This window comes from Coccidioides posadasii, chromosome 2 (genome assembly GCF_018416015.2).
Source record: "Coccidioides posadasii str. Silveira chromosome 2, complete sequence".
Taxonomy (NCBI): Eukaryota; Fungi; Ascomycota; class Eurotiomycetes; order Onygenales; family Onygenaceae; genus Coccidioides; species Coccidioides posadasii.
The window spans coordinates 6767110-6786990 of record NC_089408.1 but is presented as its reverse complement, the minus strand read 5'-3'; the positions used below and the strand labels follow the sequence as shown (position 1 = coordinate 6786990).

Here is a 19881-nt window from a genome sequence, read left to right as displayed (position 1 = left end):
GTTTTGTGACCACGAGAGATACGCAAGCTAATTGGGTTGATATCGGCTAGACCTTATTGAATAGGTGACCTTACACGCACATATAAGAGCAGCGCAACTCCGCAGTCGTTTGTCGCCGTTGTCCAGCATCGTGGTGGTTCCTCGTTTCTCGGATGACGCGACGCGTTAAGAGTAAACTCAATGGCGATGGTTATTGGCTAGAATTTAAGTATTTTCCACCAATAGATATGCACTATACTCAACCAATCACAACGACGATAACGCGGCAATTAGCTTGTCACGTGGGCCAATATCCAACCTTACCCAATTGGCCGATCTCAAGCCGTCAAGGAACATCCGATTATTGCCAACGACAGCTGCTCAATTGCAGACAACTCGGGCGGTCTACTAAAGCAATTGCCTTTTCTAGTTCGACTTCAAAATGGCTGCTGACCATGGCAGGCCGCTTGTACCCCCCAAGCAACTTAGAACTGACTACCCGGTACGGATAGGATGCCTTGTTTTACCAATTGAAATGTTCGCATTGATACGAGAGTGCTGACTTGTTTGCCATTATAGCTTATAGATTCTGATCCGTATGTTCTGCCTTTGTGGCGTGCCCCCCATCGAGCGATATCTAACGATGCCAAATTTGCAGACATGTAAAACGAGTGTTCGGATATGCCAGAACGTCCGATTGGGCGCTGGGAGGTGCTACTGCCATCCTCGGCCCCCTCACATTTGCCATTATGGAGAGAGTACAGCCGGCTCACTCGGGTAAAATCAATTTCGCCAGATGTATGCGCTTGGCGGGTGGTATAGGATTGGTCGCCGGTGCTATTACAGTTTATCAGAGATCTTGCAGTGAGCTTCCTACTGAAAGCCTTATCCTGGGAAATGGGTTGGAATTAATTGCGGCATATTGTGGCTAGATCGATTCTACGGACTTTCGGAGAATAAGAGAGAAGAAGAAATGGATATGAGAGAAATGGTTGATAAAGTGAAGAGAGGAGAGCCTCTATACGGAGAGTCCTCGCTGTCCCCTTACATGCAGGGTGTCGCTGCGAGAAATTCGCGATACTCGAGCTTGTTTATCCACGTCATTCCTTGGTTCAATGTTGTGAACCATAACCAGGTAAATATCCTGGATAATTCGTTATTGGGAGTGTTTGCTAATCACCAACCAAACAGCATGGTGTCGACACTGCGAAATACTACCGCCAAGCGGAGCGGGAACTAGAAGCCGAACGCATGCAGAAGGAGGGCCTTTAGAATGCGATTAGCTAAAGAGACATATTACACCTTTCTCTACTAAAAGCTCAGATTCCTCTGTGTACTTGTACATACCTTCATGGCTCGAAATGCTAGTTTTCCTTTGTTAAGGGCAATTGTGTTCAGTGTCAATGCATGTGGTGAATTTTCACCCCACGTGCAACATCATGCTGTCTGAAAAGATGGTGCCAGTGACGTCGGCTCATCAGCGTCGTCAAGTTTCCTCTTCAATTCACGGTTGGACTTTGGCCGTGGATTGGGTGCTAGGGAGGTGGATCAGTAACGGCTATGTGTAAACAAAAAGAGGTCTTCGGACCTTTTTCATTTTCTTGGATATAAAAACGGCGTAGGAGCATGATCGCCTCGTTGCGGAATATGCCGCCATACACTGTATATGGCGGATCAATTGCCCGGCTTTTGATTTTTATTTTTTAATCGTTAGCGTCAGAGCCAAAAAAAAAAAAAAAAAAAAAAAAAAAAAAGGAAGAAAAAAAAAAGGGGAGAGATTAAAGTCCTGACTCTGAATGCAAATTTAAAACTCCTCCAGTTCCCCCGAAGCGATCATTTACGCAGCCAAAGAAAACACGTCGGATATAATTTTGCCTCAGCAACGAGGCACACATGATACACGGTTCAACCGTCACGTAAAGATCCGTCGTCCGAAATATGGATCGTGGATAGGATCTCAAGGCCTCTTCAATTGCCAGGAACTCAGCATGTCTTGTCCCCTGCTCAGGATAAGTATGCGACTTCTCAAAGCAACATGCACGACGCATAGCCATACATACATTCAAAGACCTATTGGTGTCGTTCATTCCGCGGCCAATTACTTTGCCGTCATGCACCAGGACGCAGCCAACGGGTGTTTCGCCTATCGCAAGAGCTTGCTCGGCCTTTCCACCTACATTAGTTCATAGTTACTCTGTCATGGCTGGATTTTTTTAAAAAAAAAGGAAATTTAGATAAAATGTACCATTTGCAAAGCCTCTCTCATGAATTGCTCATGTGCCGGGTCGTCAGCGCTGGTATCCGCCATGGTCAAAGCTGAAGAACGGGACGGTTTCGCTTGTAGCCTCCCAGTCGTCATACGCCTTACACGTCTACTTGTATTTAATCTGTTCAGATGCCAGAAAAGCGACCTTTCTCGATATAACATGGATTTTGCTGGATAATATCACCCATACATTCCTGAAAATCGATGGAAGCGCTTAGTCATGGTAGGTGCGGCTCAGCCCTTATCGCGATTTCGCCGCGTCGAGTCCACCAAATTTAGAATATCAGGCTGGACAGCATCTCTCCCCACACGCCCAACCCCGCATCCTCTCTTGTTCGTTGTATCCTATTGTTTTCCTCTCTTTATTGACTGCTCTGCTTGAAGTTTTCCGCTTCTCGATGTAGCATGCGATGGAATCCACATGGCTGCACATAATGAAACGAAGCCGGGTCGGTCTGGACAGCATTCTGTGAGTAATCTTGGGGAACCCGCCTCTTCACTCATTGCCGCTCACCTAGCACCTCACCTCGCGCCAGGGAGGAATGGGGATCATGGCATTGAGCGCGAAACATTTTCTCAATTGCGCCGAGAAATCTTTGATCAAGATGAAAACGGCCAGGTTAATCTTGATGACAACCTAAGTGATATCCATACTTTGATTTGCGTGGTCATCAAAGCTGGTCTTGAGCCCTTGCTTAAAAGACGGAAGGCCAATGTGCCAAAAGGGGATGTTCTCGGGCAAGTTGTGGATTGCCTCGATATCGTGCAAATGGCCATACAAAAGGCGCCGCACGTTTTACGCGAGCCGTGCGATCCTGGCATTCTGGGTGAGGACACTGCTGGGGCGCCTTTGTTTACCTGGATTATTCCTTTTCACCTAGCCTTACTCTGTGCCTGGGATGAAAAAGCTGTGCGGGAAAAAATTTGTCGTGTGTTGTCCATTATTTATACTTGCCAGTTCAAGGCTAGCAGATCATGGCACTCTTCTAGATCAATCATCTGGTTTCTTAGAGCATGTGTGATAGGTTAGTATTTGTTAGTGTGGTATAGCTATGGCATGGCTGCTGATGTCGCTTAGACCTGATTGTATCTATCGAAAATACCGGCGCATCTGGTGGTCGTGAGGTTGCAATTACACCTCTCTACTTTCCGTCGTGGTCAAATGTATTCGCCAACTGCTTAGAGACACTCAATATCCCTCGGTCTGCAGTTACTCGACGACCACTTGGTAGTCTTTTCGTCGTCGCAAAGACATGTTTCCAAGTTTTAGAATCATTTTGCAGCCCCATTTCGACGCCAGCGTTCCATTCACGTGCTTATTTTTTTCGAGAATGCATCCTATGGAATCTTCAATGCTATCAAAGATTATGGAAGTCGATTTTTATATGGTTTGAGTTGGCAGAAACCCAGCTGCAAGAGGAGCATGCCGTGAACCTTCTCACAGACTTGATTTTCCTCGCGAAACGATGTTTCTCATGCTCCCAACGGCTTGGTCTAGGTCTTGACGAGAGAGTTATGCGTGCGCTAGTCCAAAACGGCGCGGATATGTTATCATCGACCAAATTACAACGCAGCTTTGATCTACAACATGCTCTAAGCCAGCTGTTGAGTGAGGTTATGCGAGCGTCGCATAGCTGTCCCACAGCACACGAACTCATTGCAGAGCATTTCCTTGAAGATTTGGAGGAACTCACGTCAGATGCAGATAAGCTTGCAGCGTTGCATCAGTCCTTTCAGGTTGCGTTGCATCCACTGGTGTCCGTTCTCTCAAAGCACTGCTAATATCTTCAATAGCACGTAACTGTTAGGGTAGTGCAGGGGGACTATTATGCTCCCGGACCGTCATCTAAATTTCAACGGCGCACCTCTTCTCAGTCAGTCCTTCGTGCCCGGGAAAGTACTGTGATCAATGAATATGTCCCACCCGAAAATGGGCTGAATCCTAGCACCCCCGACTCTGAGAGAGCTCGCAAACGCCCCCGCCTTATGGACATGGGAAAAGCCAACAGCGTACTTGACATTCCACAGATGGTTACAAATGCTATCTGTACCATAGTAGGATCTTTACCCGTAAATAGACTCGAAGATATGGATCCTTCAATCATGTAAGTTGTTGTGTTGCTTGACCATCAATTTCTGCTAACCTTCATAGGGATGCCTTTCCTGACCTATCCGCTAATGAGAAATGTGAAACTCTGCTTCATCTTGGTCACCTTGCTTGTGCCTTGTCTGGTAGTATAACTATTGAGGAGCGTATGGATGTACCTAGTTCTATATATCGATGCGCAATTTGCGACAGTAGTGGTTGGAAAACCGCAAGTGCTATATGCAAACAAAGGCAGAGGTTTGACGAGTTACGCGCAACCCTGGCCAGTTTGATACCCACGCTCCGCAGGTTTGCAGAATGTCGGGTTGCGGGAATGCTAGCTCTGCAAAACATATTGATCCATGACTCGAAAAGTGAAGGCTCGCAACTGGGAGGGGCGCCATATGGAGAATTTTGCCTGCAATCTCTCTGTAGTTCCGTGCGAGAGCTCAGAATCGCTGCCGGGTAGGCATCACCCTATTCCAACATCGGTGATTCTCAATTCTGACCTTTGTTTAGGAAAACAATGGCCATCTTTTTAAGAGCGCCGCTCGATGAAGACGTTCGCCGGAATAATTTTGTTATAGCATTGAAGTACCTCCAACAGCTCCAAGAGAAGAATGAACTATCTGTACAGGAAACGTGTATTATGGTGCTACGGCGCATTGCAGAGTGAGTTGATATCTTGTGGAAATAAAGTTTCCCAGTGCGTTGACAATTTTAGGGTATCTGGTGATGAGGAAATGAATATTGTTCTCCTCCGTCTTCTGGAGTATTTGGGCCATACCAGCCCTTTTATTAGTGGAGTCGCATACACCGAGGTAAGTCTGTCTAAGCTTCTACTTTTTCTTTTGGCGTTCACTGATATTTGAAGCTGTCGAAACTAGCCCAACACCTGGCACTTACTCCTGCCGCCCTTTTTCGACCCTTCTGGAGAACGTTATCAGTGCTAGTAATAAAGCATCTGCAGACAAGGCCGCATATGGCAGATCTTTTATGTGACTTAATCGGAATGAAAGTCGATAACTTTTTGCGACTAACAGAAGTACACATCTTGCCATATCTTGTTATGACCCGCAAGAAAGATATCATCGCCAGAATTGCGCGGACCTACGAGGACAAAACCGTTTTTCAACTTTGTACTACTGGTGTCAACATTGCGGCTATCCTGTGTCTTTTATTGACTCAGGAGTTTTCCGACTTAGAAACCATGGTCCCAACTATTCTCTCTGAAGTGGCCCCAGGGTTTAAAGATCAAGATCTCGCAGCCCTGGTCAGAATGGAACCGATCTTAATTGCCTGTGAACTTCTAAAGGGAATTGGCGATTCCTCAGCAGGTGAAGAATCCAAGGTACGAAATCAAGACTAATTTACGAATTATCGCTAAGCTTTTCGCAGCACTACAAAGCTTTAGAGCTTGTAGCGTCGGTTACACCCCTCCTACCCGGCCAGGAGAGTTCTTCTGGGATAATTAATCCACTCACTGCCTTTCTGGAAGGGCATGTCCTTGGAATAATTACCGAATTCGCGAATGTGATTAACGATTTTCAGATACGACAGTCTATAGTAGAGAAAAAACGCAGTGTAATCGCGATAGGCCAAATGGTAAAAATAGCTGGCGCCAGCATCAGTATAGCCTTACCACAGGTCAGTATTGGGATAATCCACTCCTTTGAAACCTTTGGCGTTGAACTAAAATTATATCTAGATATGTGCTTGCCTTCGTTCAGCTCTTGACATGGAAGAGTTACGGGAGCACGCCTTTTCTTCTTGGTGCACCATGGTCACCTTACTCGACGACATAGATGTTGAAGCTTTGATTGACCAAAGTTTTGCGATAATCGTAAAAAACTGGACAAAATTTCGGGCGCCGTCTCGGCAAAAAGCGATTGAACTTGTTGAGCACATATTGGAAAAGTGCCAGGAGCTTGTTGCAAATACATTTACCACCATGCCGTCTCTTGCGTCAATACCAGAAATGGCGAATTTCTCTAAAAAGATCTCGGATTTAAAAGAAGGAATGGACATTCGGAGCCAGTTCGAAACTTTTTGTCTTCGATGCCAGAACGAAAACCAAGTTGTTGTCGAGCAAGCACTTGAAGAGCTAGTTCCACAGCTGCGAAAACATGAAGAATTTATTCACCGAGCTGCAATCAACGAGCAGCCGAATCAAAATATTGCCGGCCGGCTGACACGGTCATTACTCGATTGTTGTGCGAAATTCAACCCGACGTCTGAAAATATCATGTTATTATCCGCCAAATGTCTCGGTATTATCGGATGCCTCGACCCTAGCCGCATTGATCTGGTGAAAGAGAAAAAGGATATCCTCGTCCTCTCCAATTTCCAAAGAGCGGATGAGACGGTTGATTTTGCACTATTTTTCTTGCATCATGTCCTGGTCGAAGCTTTCCTTTCTGCATCTAATACTCGATCACAGGGTTTTCTTGCCTATGCCATGCAATCACTCCTAAAATACTGCGGCTTGACTTCGGTGGTACCACCGCGTACTCAGGACCTTGAATCGGGGGAGATGTATCGACGCTGGCTGTCGCTTCCAGAATATGTGAGAAACACTCTGACGCCTTTCCTTAGCTCGAAATATACGGTGATCATAGGAGCTATCAGCACATCCTGCAACTATCCATTATTTTCGTCCAATATTAGCCACCCGGAGTGGCTTCGTACATTTGTGCTAGATCTGTTACAAAAAGGCAATGATACAAACACTAGGATGATTTTCAATATAAGCAGTCGGATTATTCGGAGTCAGGATATCTCTATTGCAGCTTTCCTTCTCCCGTTTGCTGCACTTAATGCCGCAATCAGTGACGACGATGAAATTCGACAATGCATACGAAAAGAACTCGCCAATGTCTTAGAATATACACTTCCGGAGCATAATCATCATATGCAAGAGAATATCTTGTTGTGCAGTGAGGTTCGTTTGGATTGGATTTGGCTGTGGCTGCTGCTAACCATATTATGTAGAGTGTATTCGGTGTGCTAGACTACTTGTCGCGCTGGGTACAAGGCAAAAAGCGAGAGCTTACAGGCTCCACTACAAGTCGTGATCGCAGAGAAACAATGGACGAACGCACGGTCCAGGTGAAACGGGTGGAAGCATTGCTATCTTCTATCCCGGCCGAAGTTATTTCTCGACGCGCTGTTGAGTGCAAATCTTACGCCCGGGCGCTCTTTCACTGGGAGCAGTACATTAGGCAGCAGAGGTCCAAAACGGTAACGGATTCTTCCGAGTTGGAGTCTCTTTATCAGAAGCTACAGGATATCTACACACAAATTGATGAACCAGATGGCATTGAAGGTATTTCCTCCCATCTCCACGTCCTTAATATCGATCAACAGATTCTCGAACACCGCAAAGCTGGGCGATGGGTTGCCGCCCAAACCTGGTACGAGCTTCAACTAAATAAGACACCGGAAGATATTGATGTTCAGATGAATTTGTTAACATGTTTGAAGGAGTCTGGGCAGCATGGTAAGCATCCTTAGCGGTATCATATAGCTAGTATTATGCTTACATTTTGATAGACGTCCTTCTAAACCAATTTGGTTCATTGAAAACCACCGAAGCCACGCTGCCAAAGATGCTGCCATTTGCCGTGGAGGCCTCGTGGGTAACCAGCAAATGGGACCGGTTGGAAACCTACCTTGCACAGCGCCCCAAACATGGAGTTGGGGATTTCACGATTGGTGTTGGGTCTGCGTTGGCTGCAATTCGCGCGAAAGATCAATCATTTAAGAACAAAATCAATGAGTTGCGCCTAAATGTTGCTAAAGGCCTGACATCAAATTCAGTTTCTTCGTTTCAAGCAAGCCATGATAGTATCTCAAAACTACATGTTCTTGCGGAGATGGAACTCCTAACCAATATGGAGTCCGAGTCTTCCCCCTCTCGTGAAACGCTATTTGATACTCTCGATCGAAGATTGGCGATTCTTGGGGGCTGCATCTCGGATAAGCAATATATTCTTGGTCTCAGACGAGCAATCATGGAATTACTGTGCGTACTGTTCCACATCCATGCTTGCTGCTTAGGCTTCATGAGAAGTATTATTTCTAGGTGGTTTTGGAGCTAACTCATGCTGATAAGGCCTCCATTCAATGAGCTGGATGTCGCCTCCATTTGGTTGATCATCTCCAGACTCGCACGGAAAGCTAACTCTACAGAGCAAGCGTTCAACGCTGTCCTTCATGCCGCCCAATTGAAGGACAAATCCGCAACTATTGAATACGCCAGATTGTTGTGGAAGGAGGGCCATCATAGGAAAGCAATCAGAACTCTTGAAAGTGCTATTGCGGCTAACGCATTCGGATCCTTCGATAAAAGCCCCGGGGAAGATTTGACTGAGACTTCCACTGCAGACGATCAGCATAAACAGAACATGCTCACTGCGCGGGTAAGTTGAAACTGGAGATTGCGTGTAAAAGTTATCCTAATAGTCTCAGGCACATCTTCTCCTCGCTAGATGGATGGACAGCGCCGGTCAGACTCAATCAGAAGTCATAATTCAAAAGTATCGACAGGCTATCAAGTTTCATACAAGGTTGGTTGAATAGCACAGCTCATGTAGCCGCATTTTTGTTGACAACTAGCCTCTAGATGGGAAAAGGCTCATTACTACCTTGGAAAGCATTATGCAAAGATATTGGATTCCGAAAAAGCCAAGCCTATTGGAAAAGAAGCTCAAATATAGTGCGTATACACCTTAATACTTCTATTCCTCTGTTAATCCGAAGGATAGCCTGAGTGGCGAAGCGGCCAAGTTGGTAATTGATAACTACCTACGATCCCTTGCCCATGGGAATAAGTATGTGTTCCAAACTTTACCGAAGGCTCTAACATTGTGGCTTGAGCATGCATCCGCAGTGAACCTGCCATTTGATCCTAAAAGGGGGGATAACGAGTAGGTGGACCAAAAAATAGAAATTTTGCAAAAATGCTAATGATTATACAAGGGAATTCCAAAAGCACAATATGACGCAGCGCAAAAGAAGCCTCGATGACATGAATGCCCAGTTTCGCAAATATATCAACAGAATCCCGGCTGCACTGGTATGGTATTCTTCTCAAGCTGGCGAGTTCTTGGTAGCTAATGATAGAAGTTATTTACCATTCTGCCACAAGTTGTCACACGCATATGCCACTCGAATAACACGGTCTACAACATTTTAACACAAATCGTGGTGAAGACGGTCCATGCGTTTTCTCAGCAGGGGTTGTGGACTCTTCTCGCGGTCTTGAAATCTTCCACGAAGGATCGGGCGTCTAGGGGGTTGGCTTGCATTCATAAAATAACCGTTAGTAATTTTCAGTTAGCTTTTAATACTTAACTTTACTGACGGGTCTCAGGAAACTGCAAAAAAGCAGAAAACAGATATCTCAGCAGCGGATATTCGGGTAATCATGAATCAGGGGCAGAAATTCTCGGACGAACTTTTGAAATTATGCGGTGCACCAGTCGAAGATAGGGTAATGAAAGTTAGTTTGGCTCGTCATTTGGGTTTTAATCATCGAGTGGCTCCTTGTCGACTTGTTATCCCTCTGGAAACGACCTTGACTCCTATCTTACCTGCGAGTCACGAGACAAACTTCTTAAAGACATTCCGAGCGTTTGCAAACGACCCAATAACTATCGAAAGTATGCTATGTGACCTTGTTCTAGCTGACATATCCAGTACTAACTCTCTTTGCAGCGGTGCTCGACGAAGGCCTTGTCCTTCTCTCAATGCAAAGACCACGGAAAATAAGCATTCGAGGCTCTGATGGCAAAGTATATAGCCTTCTCTGCAAACCGAAAGATGATCTCCGCAAAGATCAACGCTTGATGGAGTACAATACTATGATTAATCGATTCTTGAAGAGGGACGTAGAATCGAATAAGCGCCGCTTATATATCAAAACATATGCTGTTACGCCGCTGAACGAGCGGTGTGGCCTTATTGAATGGGTTGATGGGCTGCGGCCTTTGAGAGAGATCGTCACAAAGCTGCTGAAGGCGCGTGGCATTATGATAAATGTAAGCTTTCCGAAATCCAACGACGAGGACTCCCGGACTAAAACCTGGTCACAGTACACTGAGATCAAGCATTATTTGACGGAAACGTCCTCAAGCGATTCAAAGCTTGCGGCATTCTCGAAGCTCTTGACGAAGTAAATTACAGCTCTTGAAATGACCTTAGGGAATATATGCTTACATGACTGGCTAGGTATCCTCCTGTTTTGCATGAGTGGTTTGTTGAGATGTTCCCCGAACCGTCAGCATGGCTTACAGCCAGACTGAGATATACGAGATCCTGCGCTGTAATGTCTATGGTTGGTTCTTCATTAGGGTGAGTATCCGAGATTGTGTTGGTAGTCGTTGCATTTAGCTTATGCATTACAGGCTTGGGGACAGACACGGAGAAAATATTCTCTTCGAAGAAGGAACAGGAGAAATCCTTCATGTTGACTTCAACTGTCTTTTCGACAAGGTACGCTGTTTCTATCTGCTGTATTTTTCAGATGATGGTCTGCCTAACTTTCATATTTACCAGGGTTTGACACTCGAGATGCCCGAATTGGTACCGTTTCGACTCACTCATAATATGATTGATGCATTCGGAGCGTATGGATATAATGGTTTGTTCTTCTCCAAACCATCGTTAGCATAAAGAATTGTTCTCCCTAATCAGTGCACGATGCCTTAGGTCCGTTTCGAAAGACCTGCGAGCTTACCCAGGGTCTACTACGCCAAAATGAAGACTCCCTAATGACCATTCTCGAAACATTCCTCCATGATCCGACGACAGATTTTATCGATAAGAAGGTAAGCCTCCCCCCCTTATCCGTAAATTATGAGCATGCTTGCTAACAAGCGGAATAGAAACGAACCAACCCACGCGTTCCTGATACCCCTGAGGCCGTTCTCGAGTTTGTCAGGAATAGACTTCGCGGCCTGTTACCAGGCGAATCTGTTCCTCTATCCGTTGGCGGACAGGTAGACGAGTTAATAATACAAGCAACAAGCATAAGGAATTTGGCAGCGATGTATATTGGATGGTGTGCTTTCTTCTAAGCGGACTGCATATATTCTTCACAAGAGTACATGATCTGTAGGAATTTTAGTCGAATAACGAACTAGCTACTAATGGCTGTGTACATGTGGGAGTGTTTGAAATACTATGAAGATTATCCCTTTTTTTTTTTTTTTTTTTTTTTTTTTTTTTGCCCCTTTGCTTCTTGCGATGGTCGAAATCTCCTGGTGTACGGAGTACAGAAGCCCCGGCTTGAAATAAGCTACTAACGCATGATACCACCCAAACCTCTAGGAAAGAAGTAGAAAATCCCAGTCAAACTCCATTTGTCTCAAGCACTGTAAAATACGACTAAGCACTTTTCTTGAATCATCTCCGGCTGTATCTTGAGCGACTTGGGCTTCGACTCCTGTTGCTCAGGCTATCGTAACTTGAACCCCGTCTTGTTCGCCTAGGCGAATCATAGCTGTCTCTTCTACCTCTTCTTCGCGGTGGAGTCGGTGATCGTGATGAATATAACGGAGATCTAGCCGGTGGTGGTGGCGACCTTGTACGCGATCTCGACCTCGATACAGACCTTGGCCGATACAAATCATGTCTGTCCATGCCTCGCGGCGCTCTGAATCGCCTACGTGGAGGAGATCGATACCGTGAAGGTGCTGGGTATACCGGTCGTCGAGGTTCGGGGCGCGTGGATATCCGTGCTGGAGGTGGTGAGCGGGAGAATGTGCGGCGGGGAAGAACGATGGAAACACTGAGGACGGCGCCGTCTAGTTGGCCTTCGTGCATGTGGGCGATTGCTGACTCGGCATCAGCGGCATCGTAATAGCATATATACGCTGTCCCGCGGTTTGTCATAACTGCCATGTCTGTTAACATTGAAAGACAAAACCAGCAAAAGGGCTACGGAAGAGCATACATTGGCGATTCATTGGTAAGTCAATGCTCTGAATGTCACCATAGGCACCGAATATTTCACGAAGGTGATCCTCATTCACGTTCTTGGTCAATTTCTCAACGACAATCTGAACACGACCGTCAGTGCTCATCTCAAGCAAGATTTCCGCGGCTCGCGACTTTGCAAGAAAGCATTACCTTTGTGCTCCGTCTTGGCGGACTTGGGCTTCGTGAATAGCTCCTATCGCGATATCTTCCTCCATGTCTATCTCTGCTCGGGGTTCGGGACGAGTACGGGCTTCCGCTGTCTGTTCTTGATAGCGATCTGCCTCTTCCACGTCCATTGCGCCTGGGGCTGGGGCTTCGAGACCGAGGTGTCAACGATCTCGTTCGCAACCGGGGAGTTCTAGAGCGTGAGCGCGAGCGCGAGCGTGCGCGAGGAGATGGTGAACGACGCGGTGAAACTGATCGGGAGCGGCCAGAGGAGACAGATCTAGAGCGGTCTCGAGGAGGAGGGGAGCGGCTGCGCGAGGGCGAGATAGAGCGAGAAATAGAGCGTCGCGTCGGCATCTTCGCCGAAAGTAGAGCTCAAGGGGGTTTAAGATTCGAAGGAGGAATTGGAAGCAAAAGTCGTGTTTCGCCTCAGCTGCTTTTGGCTTTGAGTAGCAACTAGCTAGGTTCTCTGCAGTTGACGCTCCGTGCCAAGCTTTTCTTAAATTTAAGTCACTCGACCGCGCTACGTCAAAACTGTGTTGCATTGAAGCTTTGTGTCGAAGTGTTGAGAGCTACTTTTTAAACCCGATGAGTAGTGGAGATGATATGAGATGCATATACTTTTTGCCTCATTAAGCAAAGTGTCGAAGAGCATCTCAAAGCAGCTCCTATGGCTCAGTTGGTAGAGCGCATCACTAGTAATGATGAGGTCCTCAGTTCGAATCTGAGTGGGAGCACTTGAAAGTTTCTTTTTGTGCTTCTCTTTTGAAGCCGAGATTAACGGCTGGCTTCTCCTCTCACAATGGGAGGGAGGGCAATGAAACATCGGAGGCCTTGGGCCGAATTTTTTTTATCTGTGTGTCGACCCGAACTGCCAACTAATAAGGGCACGCTTGTCCGACCGTACGTGAGGCAGCACACGGCATCGCCATCAACAACCAACTGCTTACTACCTGGCTACTTCTCGCTCCCGACGCGAACCCTCTATCCTTCCCACCCAGAACTCCAGTCACTTCAAATCACCAGCAGCACTCATGGCTCAGTTGGTAGAGCGCGTCACTAGTAGGACGAATCAATCCGTGATGACGAGGTCCAGAGTTCGACTCTCTGTGGGTGCAAAACTATCATGCAGGGCAATTGGAACTCGTCCGATTCCACTTCTCCTTTTATTTTTTTTTTTATTTTTATTTTGTTCTTTTCTTTTCTGTTCCCTCCCTCTTTTTTGGAAAAAGCAGGCATAGTATTGCCGACAGGACCATTCTTTTTCTCATACCAAGTCTAGCACCATGAATTGTGCAGCCATACACGTCTTCTACTCCCTACACGCAAGCATAGAGCGAATCTGGGGGTGGAGAGCGGAGTTCCGCCTCATGCGGTAATGAACTCACAAGAATCACTCGATGTTTTTGTCCATGGTCCGAATCCGATCCATCTGTATCACTAAGTACTCCGTGCGTTGTGGGGGAGCGCCAATAATAGACTGCCCGGAGTAATTTACTTGGGCTTGAGGCAAAACCCTAACCCTACACATGAAATTGTCATAAGCTCATCAGTAGTTGACATATTTATGCGCTGTTGTTGCAGTGCGGCCTTCATAACCCCAAGCTAACAACTCAAAAATCAATTTAGGCTCGTCTCCAACAGGATATGGAAGCTAAAGCATTGCGCCACCGATCCCATGGAGGTTCCGGTCCGCATGATATGGAGCACACGGGGGCCTATCTATTCCCAAACTCCTTGCTCCATCTATCGTACTCCCTGATTACCGCCGGGGATATCTGTTTCGGAACCTGTCCAAGCGCTTTCTCAAAATGCTCCCATTTTATCTTGCCCTCTTCACCAAGCTCCTCTTCTTCATCCAGCGCAGCATCTGCCGCCGTCTCACAAACATTCACCAATTCTGCTCCCGAGTATCCTTCGGTCCGCGATGCCAGTGCGATGGGGTCAACCTCGTCGTGAACCTCGGATTTACTGAACCAGATGTCGAGTATCTCCTTGCGAGCCTCCATGTCAGGCAGGCCAACATAGAGAATGTTATCTAATCTCCCCGGTCGCATTAGTGCTGGATCTAGAGTCTCCGGCTTATTAGTCGCTGCCACAACGAGGACGTTCTTCAACTCCTCGATGCCATCCATTTCGTTGAGTAGAGTTGTGAGCACATTAATGCCACTCTGAGAGCCTGGTCCTCGCCGCCCGGCAATGGCGTCGATCTCGTCGAAAAAGATAATGCTGGGTCGGGCGGCTCGAGCCTTTCGAAATATTTCTCTCAGTGCCCTCTCGGATTCACCAACGTACATACTCAAGATTTCCGCACCCTTGACGGCCAAGAAGTTCAATCCGGCCTCGGTCGCGAGAGCCTTCACAGTTAGTGTCTTGGAGCAGCCTGGCGGCCCGTATAGTAGCACACCCTTCTTGCCGCTGACATTGAAACGCTTCATTCGCTCGGGATGCTGTAAAAGGGGTTATAAACTAAATGCAAACTTGGTATGGCAGAATTGAATCACGTACCCTCAGAGGCCGTTCTACAGCCTTCTGGAGATATCTCTTGATATCTCGCTGCCCGCCAATGTCTTTCCACCTCACTGCAGGCGTCTCCAAGAATACTTCCCTCATGGCCGTTGGCCGAGTTTCTTGTAATGCCAACGCTACATCTTCCTCCCGTATCTCAAGTGGAATCCTCGATGGTTCCTCCGGCTCCGGATTCTCAGCCGGAGCCTGGTTTTGATCTAGCCCTGCCTCTTCCTTGACGGATTGGGAAAGCTGACGCGTCTGGGCTTTCCTACACGAAAGCTGCAGCAATGAAAACAGATCCGCACCAACGTAGCCATGTGTCTGAGCGGCTATTTTTGCCAGGAGATCATCACAAGGCTGATCAGCCGATCCTCGCAGCGCCCTAAGGATCTCGGCTCGATCATTTCCGGTTGGTACTGGTAATTCAATTTCAATTCCTAAACGATGTGGAGTTCTTAAGGTGTCATCCACGTCATTCGGATGTCTGGTGCATGCAACCACAAGGACATGATTATTCTGAAGTGAATCCAGGTTTTCACACAGCACGGATGCCATGGACATAGCATCGTTCGAACCACGTCTTGGCGCAAGGAAGTCCAGCTGGTCTATAGCAATGAGGCTGGGCTGAGATTTGAGTGCCTCAGCGAATATTTTCCGAAGTTTAGCTTCCCCGTCCACCGTTGATCGGCCGATTATGGAGCTTTTCACGGTAAAGACGTTTCTCCATCCGGCGGCTTCAATTTTAGCTAACAGCGAAGTCTTCCCGGTTCCCTTCGAACCGTAAATGAGGATCCCGCCGCTATTTTTAAAAAAAGATGGCATATCAATCTTTTGTGCCTCCGCCGTAAAATCTCTCAGTCTCTCGTTGATCTGTTTGATCTGTGGACCGAGTCCGCCCAAACCAGACGAATCGACCTCAAGTCCAGACTTCGGCGTAGGTACAGAATTCACGGATCCAATCTTCACTTTCGATTCTGAAGTGAAACGGGCAATGGTGTTTGCACTCCGCTCCCTTCCAGGATCAATCTCCACGACTTTGAAGGTCCTCCGGCACTTTTTAAGCTCGCATTCAAAAACCATATCTACGGCCAGGATCTCACACTTGGAAAGAGGATGCTCCAGGGCCCATTCCCAGTACGGCTGATCTTTTTCGTCCAGCTTTACACATGTCGAAGTCGCCGCCGGATCACTGCACTCTTCCAGACGAACGACGCCTATGTCCCTCAACGAGTCCTCGGCTCTGGTGACGGTCACCTTATCACCGAGTTTGAATCTGTATAGCGTCTGCAGGAGTTTTGATGTCTGGACGACATTGTCGTGTATCCTTTCAGGGGCGGACCAGGCAATTGCGGTCTTGGGTGGACCTCCATCGAGCCGCAGTTGACATGGTTCCCCTACTATGCAGTGGACCTGGAGAAGGGATGCTGGGGACATAAAAATCCGGAATGCATCCTTGGAGTCGTTCCTTGGCTGGCGTGCCACTGGGCGGACTGTGAATTTGGGCCCTTCTGCCATGTTGAGAGAAGCTTCGTGGTCTTCGGGGTAGTCGCAGTAGAGGGGATTTGAACGGAAGAAGTCAACTTGGGGGATTTAAGATGGATTGTACCCTTTCAGACGCCAACAGGGCGCGTATGAAGCTACGCGCAGTCGTGTGCTGTTCAGGGAGACTTTTTGCTGGTGGTTGTTTGCTCTTTGGGGAGGGGGATTTAAGTTAGCTTTTGTACGGTGGCGAAATCAAAACATCGGCAGTCATCTCATCATCTCTTGTCGTGGATGAAGACGGGAAGAAAACACATTGGCAACGGATGCCAGGGTTCGGACAACAGTTGTCATTCTCTGGAGGTGCACTGTATCCTGGAGAATGCAGACATCCAATGAAGGGTTTTCCGCTGGTGGGGCACGCAACGACGAGTTTCTTTTTTGCTGGCTCGAGTGCGACACAAATTCCATCGCTTGTGTAAGCGGAAAGCAATGTCTTAGAAGGATCTTTTTGATGGAAATATCGAATGTAGCACTGCGTATGCATGTACAAACCTGCTAAACTGAGATATCCTCTTCGCAGGCGGATAGTGTAATATAGCTACATAACTACGGAGTGACGAGCCGGCCGCAGATTGGATATAATCAAGCTCCAGAGTTTCAGTGGCTTCGGCCAACCTTCTCAATAGCCCCAAAAAAGCCTTTCCCCCTCCGTTCACGATCGACCTTGGTGGTGGCCAGCAGCCATTGCACAGCATTGCAAGGAGACCTGTAGCTAAGCGAAAATGGCCGTGGTACGGATGACATCCACTCGCCTGTTGCTGCGTCCTCACATCTTCCCAAAGCCGACGGCCAGCCCATTCAGAAATCGCCCCTTGTCAACTGTCAACGTCAAGCAATCAAGGCCAATGTCGTTGGCTCCATCTTCCGGGCCATCTTCAAATCCCCGCATCCAATATTCAGAAGGATGCGACCCGTCCGTCGCCCAGCCGGAGCTCGAGGCATTGCTCAGCAAAGAAGCAGGCAGATGGGAACTATGCCAAGATGCTCAAGGCATTAAGAGGGAATACAGGTTCAAATCATTTAAAAAGGCCTGGGTGCGTCTCTTCCGCTCCCTCGAAGGGATCCTTTCATGACCTTCTAGCATGGATGCAGGCTGGTTGGTTAATCTAGCCCCGTGTCACGGATAGGCCTTCATGGCGGCTGTCGCGGAACAATGCAGTGTCGAAAAACACCATCCTGAATGGACCAACGTATGTGCCTCGACATTTTCATCCGGCCGCGAGGCTTTTCAATATCCGGCTTACTCTTCCTTCTCTATTTCCAGGTATATAACCGGGTTTCAATTACCTGGACCACCCACCGTCCACGCGGGCTTAGCCTCAAAGACCTGAGAATGGCCAGGTTCTGCGACGAGCAAGCATCCTTGCATGAGGAGATAGTGGTCCCTCCTCCGTTCCCCGAGCAGTCACAGTGACGGCGCCTAGCGCGTGGTAGCAAGACCCTATCAGATATGATTTGATCAATTTGAAAATGGGATTCTTCGACACTAACGATTTCATCATGTAGTTATTATTAAGTATACGGAATATCTATCTACATCATAGGTAACAGGGCAAAGCTAAGAAACAAGGTAGCTTGCTACAACGTAAGGTTCTGGAAAACAACATCCCCTGGAAAACCATGACTAGCCGCCCCGAGCAAAGGTTTTAGAAAAGTACAAGACAAGGTGGAATCATTATGAACGTATAAAAGAGCCGTTATCGCGAAAAGGGAGCACGACGGAAAAAGAATCAAGGAAAAAGGATAGTAAACGGCAAACTCCGCCTAGCACCCAAACATTAAAAGGTTTGTTAGTCGAAACGTGGTAATGGTAGAATCTGCATCGATTAGAAACACTCTCCATTGCCGAAATTGAAGCGAAAGCGTGGTTCATTCGGGGTTTATTCTCAGTTTTTCACTCGGTCTTTTTCGCGACCTTTGACTTCTCTCTCCGGCGCTGGACAGCTTCGGGGCTATATTCGGTATCAAGGAGGTAGTCCCACCATCTGAAGCTGCTGGAGTAGTTTCCGACGAACTTTTCGTGATGAAGGTCATGATGGTCAGCGCCCGCCCAGAAAGGGAGGAAGTGATGCAAGCTCCATGGGAACTCGTAACCGCTGTGCGCGTCAATGGCTTGGAACAATCGAAGGACGATCCAGATGTACATAGTTAGGATGTGGAGGTCGCCGGTGAATGCACACCACAAGATCGGGCATCCGACAGTGCCAAATCCGAGAGCCATGACTTCGATAGGAGAAGCGTATTCAGCGGCAAGTCCGAATGGGGCAGAGTACTGGTGATGGATCTTGTGCACGGATTTGTAGAGTGGACCCCAGTGGAAGGCACGGTGAGAGAAATAATGCCATGTATCTTCGAGCACAAAGAATATAGCAATCTGATACATCATCTTCCAGATCGAGGGAAACGGAACACCGGTTGCAAGACCGAAATATTGAGCCATCGGGTGGAAGAGCCTGCCAAATCAATTAGCGATGAGTCGATGGAACGGCTATCCTAGGTCAATATACGTACCAAATCTGAGGCAACTCGACAGTAAAATGACTGAGGAGGACTAATTTCGCACAGTTCCATTGTTCCTGGATTGTTGGGATTTTGTTCTTGACGAGGCATCAGCTAGAGTTCGAGAGAATTTGCGTGCAATGACATTTTTGACTCACGTGCTGAATCTTCCAGCGGTTGAAATATTTTATTCTGTCGATGATGATCCAAGGTAGCGATCGGCCGAAGTAGACGACCTCGTGCATGACGAAGGACATGATGCCTGTCGCAAGGACATCATTCTGCATATAGGCGTACCACGCCGCCCATAGTCGTTCAGCGACGTTCAGATGAGTGTTGTACTTCGAGATCTCCTCGAACTGGCCCCAATAGGAGGTGGGAGGCGGCGAGAGAAGGGTGGTCGAGTTCCTGCAAAACAGGCGGTAAGTCAGACAGGGCCAGGGCCAGGGCCAGCGAGCAGAAGGGAGCAGAGCAACTCACATCTTGGTTGCCCGAATTGATCAGCGTAGCCAGCAGCGGAGGGGCAGGCCGGTGGAAGCGGAATCAACTGGTGATGGAGAGTGCTGTCTGCCAGTTGAGTTGTGCTCGTGGGGGGGTTGGCGGAAGAAATAAATAAAATCAGATAAAGAAGCCGGGAAGGGATTATTGGATTCTTGGGGGGAGTTTGGAAGTTTGGGAGTAAGGGGGTTCATTTCGGTACTGGCTTTGTCAGCCTGGCGGGGCCGCAGGCGCAGCAGCCAATGGGGCGCGAGGATTGCGTAAGGTACCCGGTATTGCAGTCGATCCGGAACCAGACACGCTGCGAGCCGGATCGTTCGACCAGGCGTGGCCTGATACCGTAATTACCAGC

At 47.7% G+C, this 19881-nt stretch overlaps 7 protein-coding genes and 2 non-coding genes across 9 annotated transcripts; 5 read left to right on the top strand and 4 right to left on the bottom strand.

The window, feature by feature from the left end:
• The first annotated feature begins 327 nt into the window (after positions 1 to 327).
• On the top strand, positions 328 to 1347 carry D8B26_004630 (uncharacterized protein). The gene is made up of 5 exons (XM_003070402.2): positions 328 to 481; positions 559 to 575; positions 638 to 843; positions 912 to 1114; positions 1171 to 1347. The coding sequence occupies exons 1-5, from the start codon at positions 422 to 424 to the stop codon at positions 1249 to 1251; spliced, it is 567 nt and encodes a 188-aa protein (XP_003070448.1). The 5' UTR covers positions 328 to 421; the 3' UTR covers positions 1252 to 1347.
• TAD2 (tRNA(adenine34) deaminase) lies at positions 1209 to 2405 on the bottom strand. Its single transcript, XM_003070401.2, has 6 exons — positions 2225 to 2405; positions 2040 to 2144; positions 1771 to 1979; positions 1568 to 1665; positions 1327 to 1514; positions 1209 to 1245 (listed from the first exon to the last, which is right to left on the bottom strand). The coding sequence occupies exons 1-5, from the start codon at positions 2336 to 2338 to the stop codon at positions 1417 to 1419; spliced, it is 624 nt and encodes a 207-aa protein (XP_003070447.1). The 5' UTR covers positions 2339 to 2405; the 3' UTR covers positions 1209 to 1245; positions 1327 to 1416.
• Positions 2406 to 2666: 261 nt separating this feature from the next.
• Positions 2667 to 11542, top strand: MEC1 (serine/threonine-protein kinase M1; the record flags this gene model as incomplete). The annotated part of the gene is made up of 25 exons (XM_066124540.1): positions 2667 to 3270; positions 3324 to 3982; positions 4040 to 4350; positions 4398 to 4796; positions 4851 to 5003; positions 5056 to 5152; positions 5206 to 5682; positions 5730 to 5978; positions 6040 to 7272; positions 7323 to 7830; positions 7884 to 8355; positions 8446 to 8752; positions 8802 to 8899; positions 8956 to 9048; positions 9098 to 9259; positions 9312 to 9408; positions 9459 to 9653; positions 9706 to 9994; positions 10050 to 10372; positions 10427 to 10506; positions 10563 to 10685; positions 10739 to 10826; positions 10890 to 10974; positions 11043 to 11161; positions 11219 to 11542. The coding sequence occupies 25 exons, from the start codon at positions 2667 to 2669 to the stop codon at positions 11408 to 11410; spliced, it is 7413 nt and encodes a 2470-aa protein (XP_065980621.1). The 3' UTR covers positions 11411 to 11542.
• A 19-nt stretch (positions 11543 to 11561) lies between these two features.
• On the bottom strand, positions 11562 to 13079 carry D8B26_004627 (uncharacterized protein). The gene is made up of 3 exons (XM_066124539.1): positions 12465 to 13079; positions 12289 to 12394; positions 11562 to 12229 (listed from the first exon to the last, which is right to left on the bottom strand). The coding sequence occupies exons 1-3, from the start codon at positions 12834 to 12836 to the stop codon at positions 11739 to 11741; spliced, it is 969 nt and encodes a 322-aa protein (XP_065980620.1). The 5' UTR covers positions 12837 to 13079; the 3' UTR covers positions 11562 to 11738.
• Positions 13080 to 13143: 64 nt separating this feature from the next.
• On the top strand, positions 13144 to 13216 carry D8B26_004626. The gene has a single exon. It is a non-coding gene; the product is annotated as a tRNA-Thr (tRNA).
• Positions 13217 to 13507: 291 nt separating this feature from the next.
• D8B26_004625 lies at positions 13508 to 13597 on the top strand. The gene has a single exon. It is a non-coding gene; the product is annotated as a tRNA-Thr (tRNA).
• Positions 13598 to 14008: 411 nt separating this feature from the next.
• AFG2 (AAA+-type ATPase) lies at positions 14009 to 16621 on the bottom strand. The gene is made up of 2 exons (XM_003070399.2): positions 14988 to 16621; positions 14009 to 14929 (listed from the first exon to the last, which is right to left on the bottom strand). The coding sequence occupies exons 1-2, from the start codon at positions 16503 to 16505 to the stop codon at positions 14198 to 14200; spliced, it is 2250 nt and encodes a 749-aa protein (XP_003070445.2). The 5' UTR covers positions 16506 to 16621; the 3' UTR covers positions 14009 to 14197.
• Positions 16622 to 17184: 563 nt separating this feature from the next.
• Positions 17185 to 18370, top strand: D8B26_004623 (uncharacterized protein). Its single transcript, XM_003070398.2, has 4 exons — positions 17185 to 17566; positions 17660 to 17722; positions 17797 to 17962; positions 18039 to 18370. Exons 1-3 carry the CDS (start codon positions 17255 to 17257, stop codon positions 17944 to 17946), a joined length of 525 nt encoding a protein of 174 aa, XP_003070444.2. The 5' UTR covers positions 17185 to 17254; the 3' UTR covers positions 17947 to 17962; positions 18039 to 18370.
• On the bottom strand, positions 17955 to 19664 carry ERG25 (C-4 sterol methyl oxidase). The gene is made up of 4 exons (XM_003070397.2): positions 19512 to 19664; positions 19190 to 19439; positions 19044 to 19129; positions 17955 to 18985 (listed from the first exon to the last, which is right to left on the bottom strand). Coding segments are annotated over exons 1-4 (897 nt in total). The 5' UTR covers positions 19514 to 19664; the 3' UTR covers positions 17955 to 18426.
• Positions 19665 to 19881: the final 217 nt, after the last annotated feature.

Excerpts from the sequence above, each read along its gene's own strand:
- D8B26_004630 (XM_003070402.2), top strand. The coding sequence starts at position 422 with ATGGCTGCTGACCATGGCAGGCCGCTTGTACCCCCCAAGCAACTTAGA. Across the intron at positions 844-911 it reads AGTTTATCAGAGATCTTGCA|ATCGATTCTACGGACTTTCG; the intron begins GTGAGCTTCCTA and ends TATTGTGGCTAG. Across the intron at positions 1,115-1,170 it reads ATGTTGTGAACCATAACCAG|CATGGTGTCGACACTGCGAA; the intron begins GTAAATATCCTG and ends CCAACCAAACAG.
- AFG2 (XM_003070399.2), bottom strand. The coding sequence starts at position 16,505 with ATGGCAGAAGGGCCCAAATTCACAGTCCGCCCAGTGGCACGCCAGCCA. Across the intron at positions 14,930-14,987 it reads CTGTAGAACGGCCTCTGAGG|CATCCCGAGCGAATGAAGCG; the intron begins GTACGTGATTCA and ends CCCCTTTTACAG.
- ERG25 (XM_003070397.2), bottom strand. Across the intron at positions 19,130-19,189 it reads ACCGCTGGAAGATTCAGCAC|AACAAAATCCCAACAATCCA; the intron begins GTGAGTCAAAAA and ends TGCCTCGTCAAG. Across the intron at positions 18,986-19,043 it reads GTCGAGTTGCCTCAGATTTG|GCTCTTCCACCCGATGGCTC; the intron begins GTACGTATATTG and ends TTGATTTGGCAG.
- TAD2 (XM_003070401.2), bottom strand. The coding sequence starts at position 2,338 with ATGACGACTGGGAGGCTACAAGCGAAACCGTCCCGTTCTTCAGCTTTG. Across the intron at positions 1,666-1,770 it reads GTTTTAAATTTGCATTCAGA|CCGGGCAATTGATCCGCCAT; the intron begins GTCAGGACTTTA and ends AAAAATCAAAAG. Across the intron at positions 1,515-1,567 it reads TATCCAAGAAAATGAAAAAG|CACCCAATCCACGGCCAAAG; the intron begins GTCCGAAGACCT and ends CCACCTCCCTAG.
- D8B26_004627 (XM_066124539.1), bottom strand. The coding sequence starts at position 12,836 with ATGCCGACGCGACGCTCTATTTCTCGCTCTATCTCGCCCTCGCGCAGC. Across the intron at positions 12,395-12,464 it reads CGCCAAGACGGAGCACAAAG|ATTGTCGTTGAGAAATTGAC; the intron begins GTAATGCTTTCT and ends GGTCGTGTTCAG. Across the intron at positions 12,230-12,288 it reads CTTACCAATGAATCGCCAAT|TTATGACAAACCGCGGGACA; the intron begins GTATGCTCTTCC and ends CAGACATGGCAG.
- D8B26_004623 (XM_003070398.2), top strand. The coding sequence starts at position 17,255 with ATGGCCGTGGTACGGATGACATCCACTCGCCTGTTGCTGCGTCCTCAC. Across the intron at positions 17,567-17,659 it reads AATCATTTAAAAAGGCCTGG|GCCTTCATGGCGGCTGTCGC; the intron begins GTGCGTCTCTTC and ends TGTCACGGATAG. Across the intron at positions 17,723-17,796 it reads ACCATCCTGAATGGACCAAC|GTATATAACCGGGTTTCAAT; the intron begins GTATGTGCCTCG and ends CTCTATTTCCAG.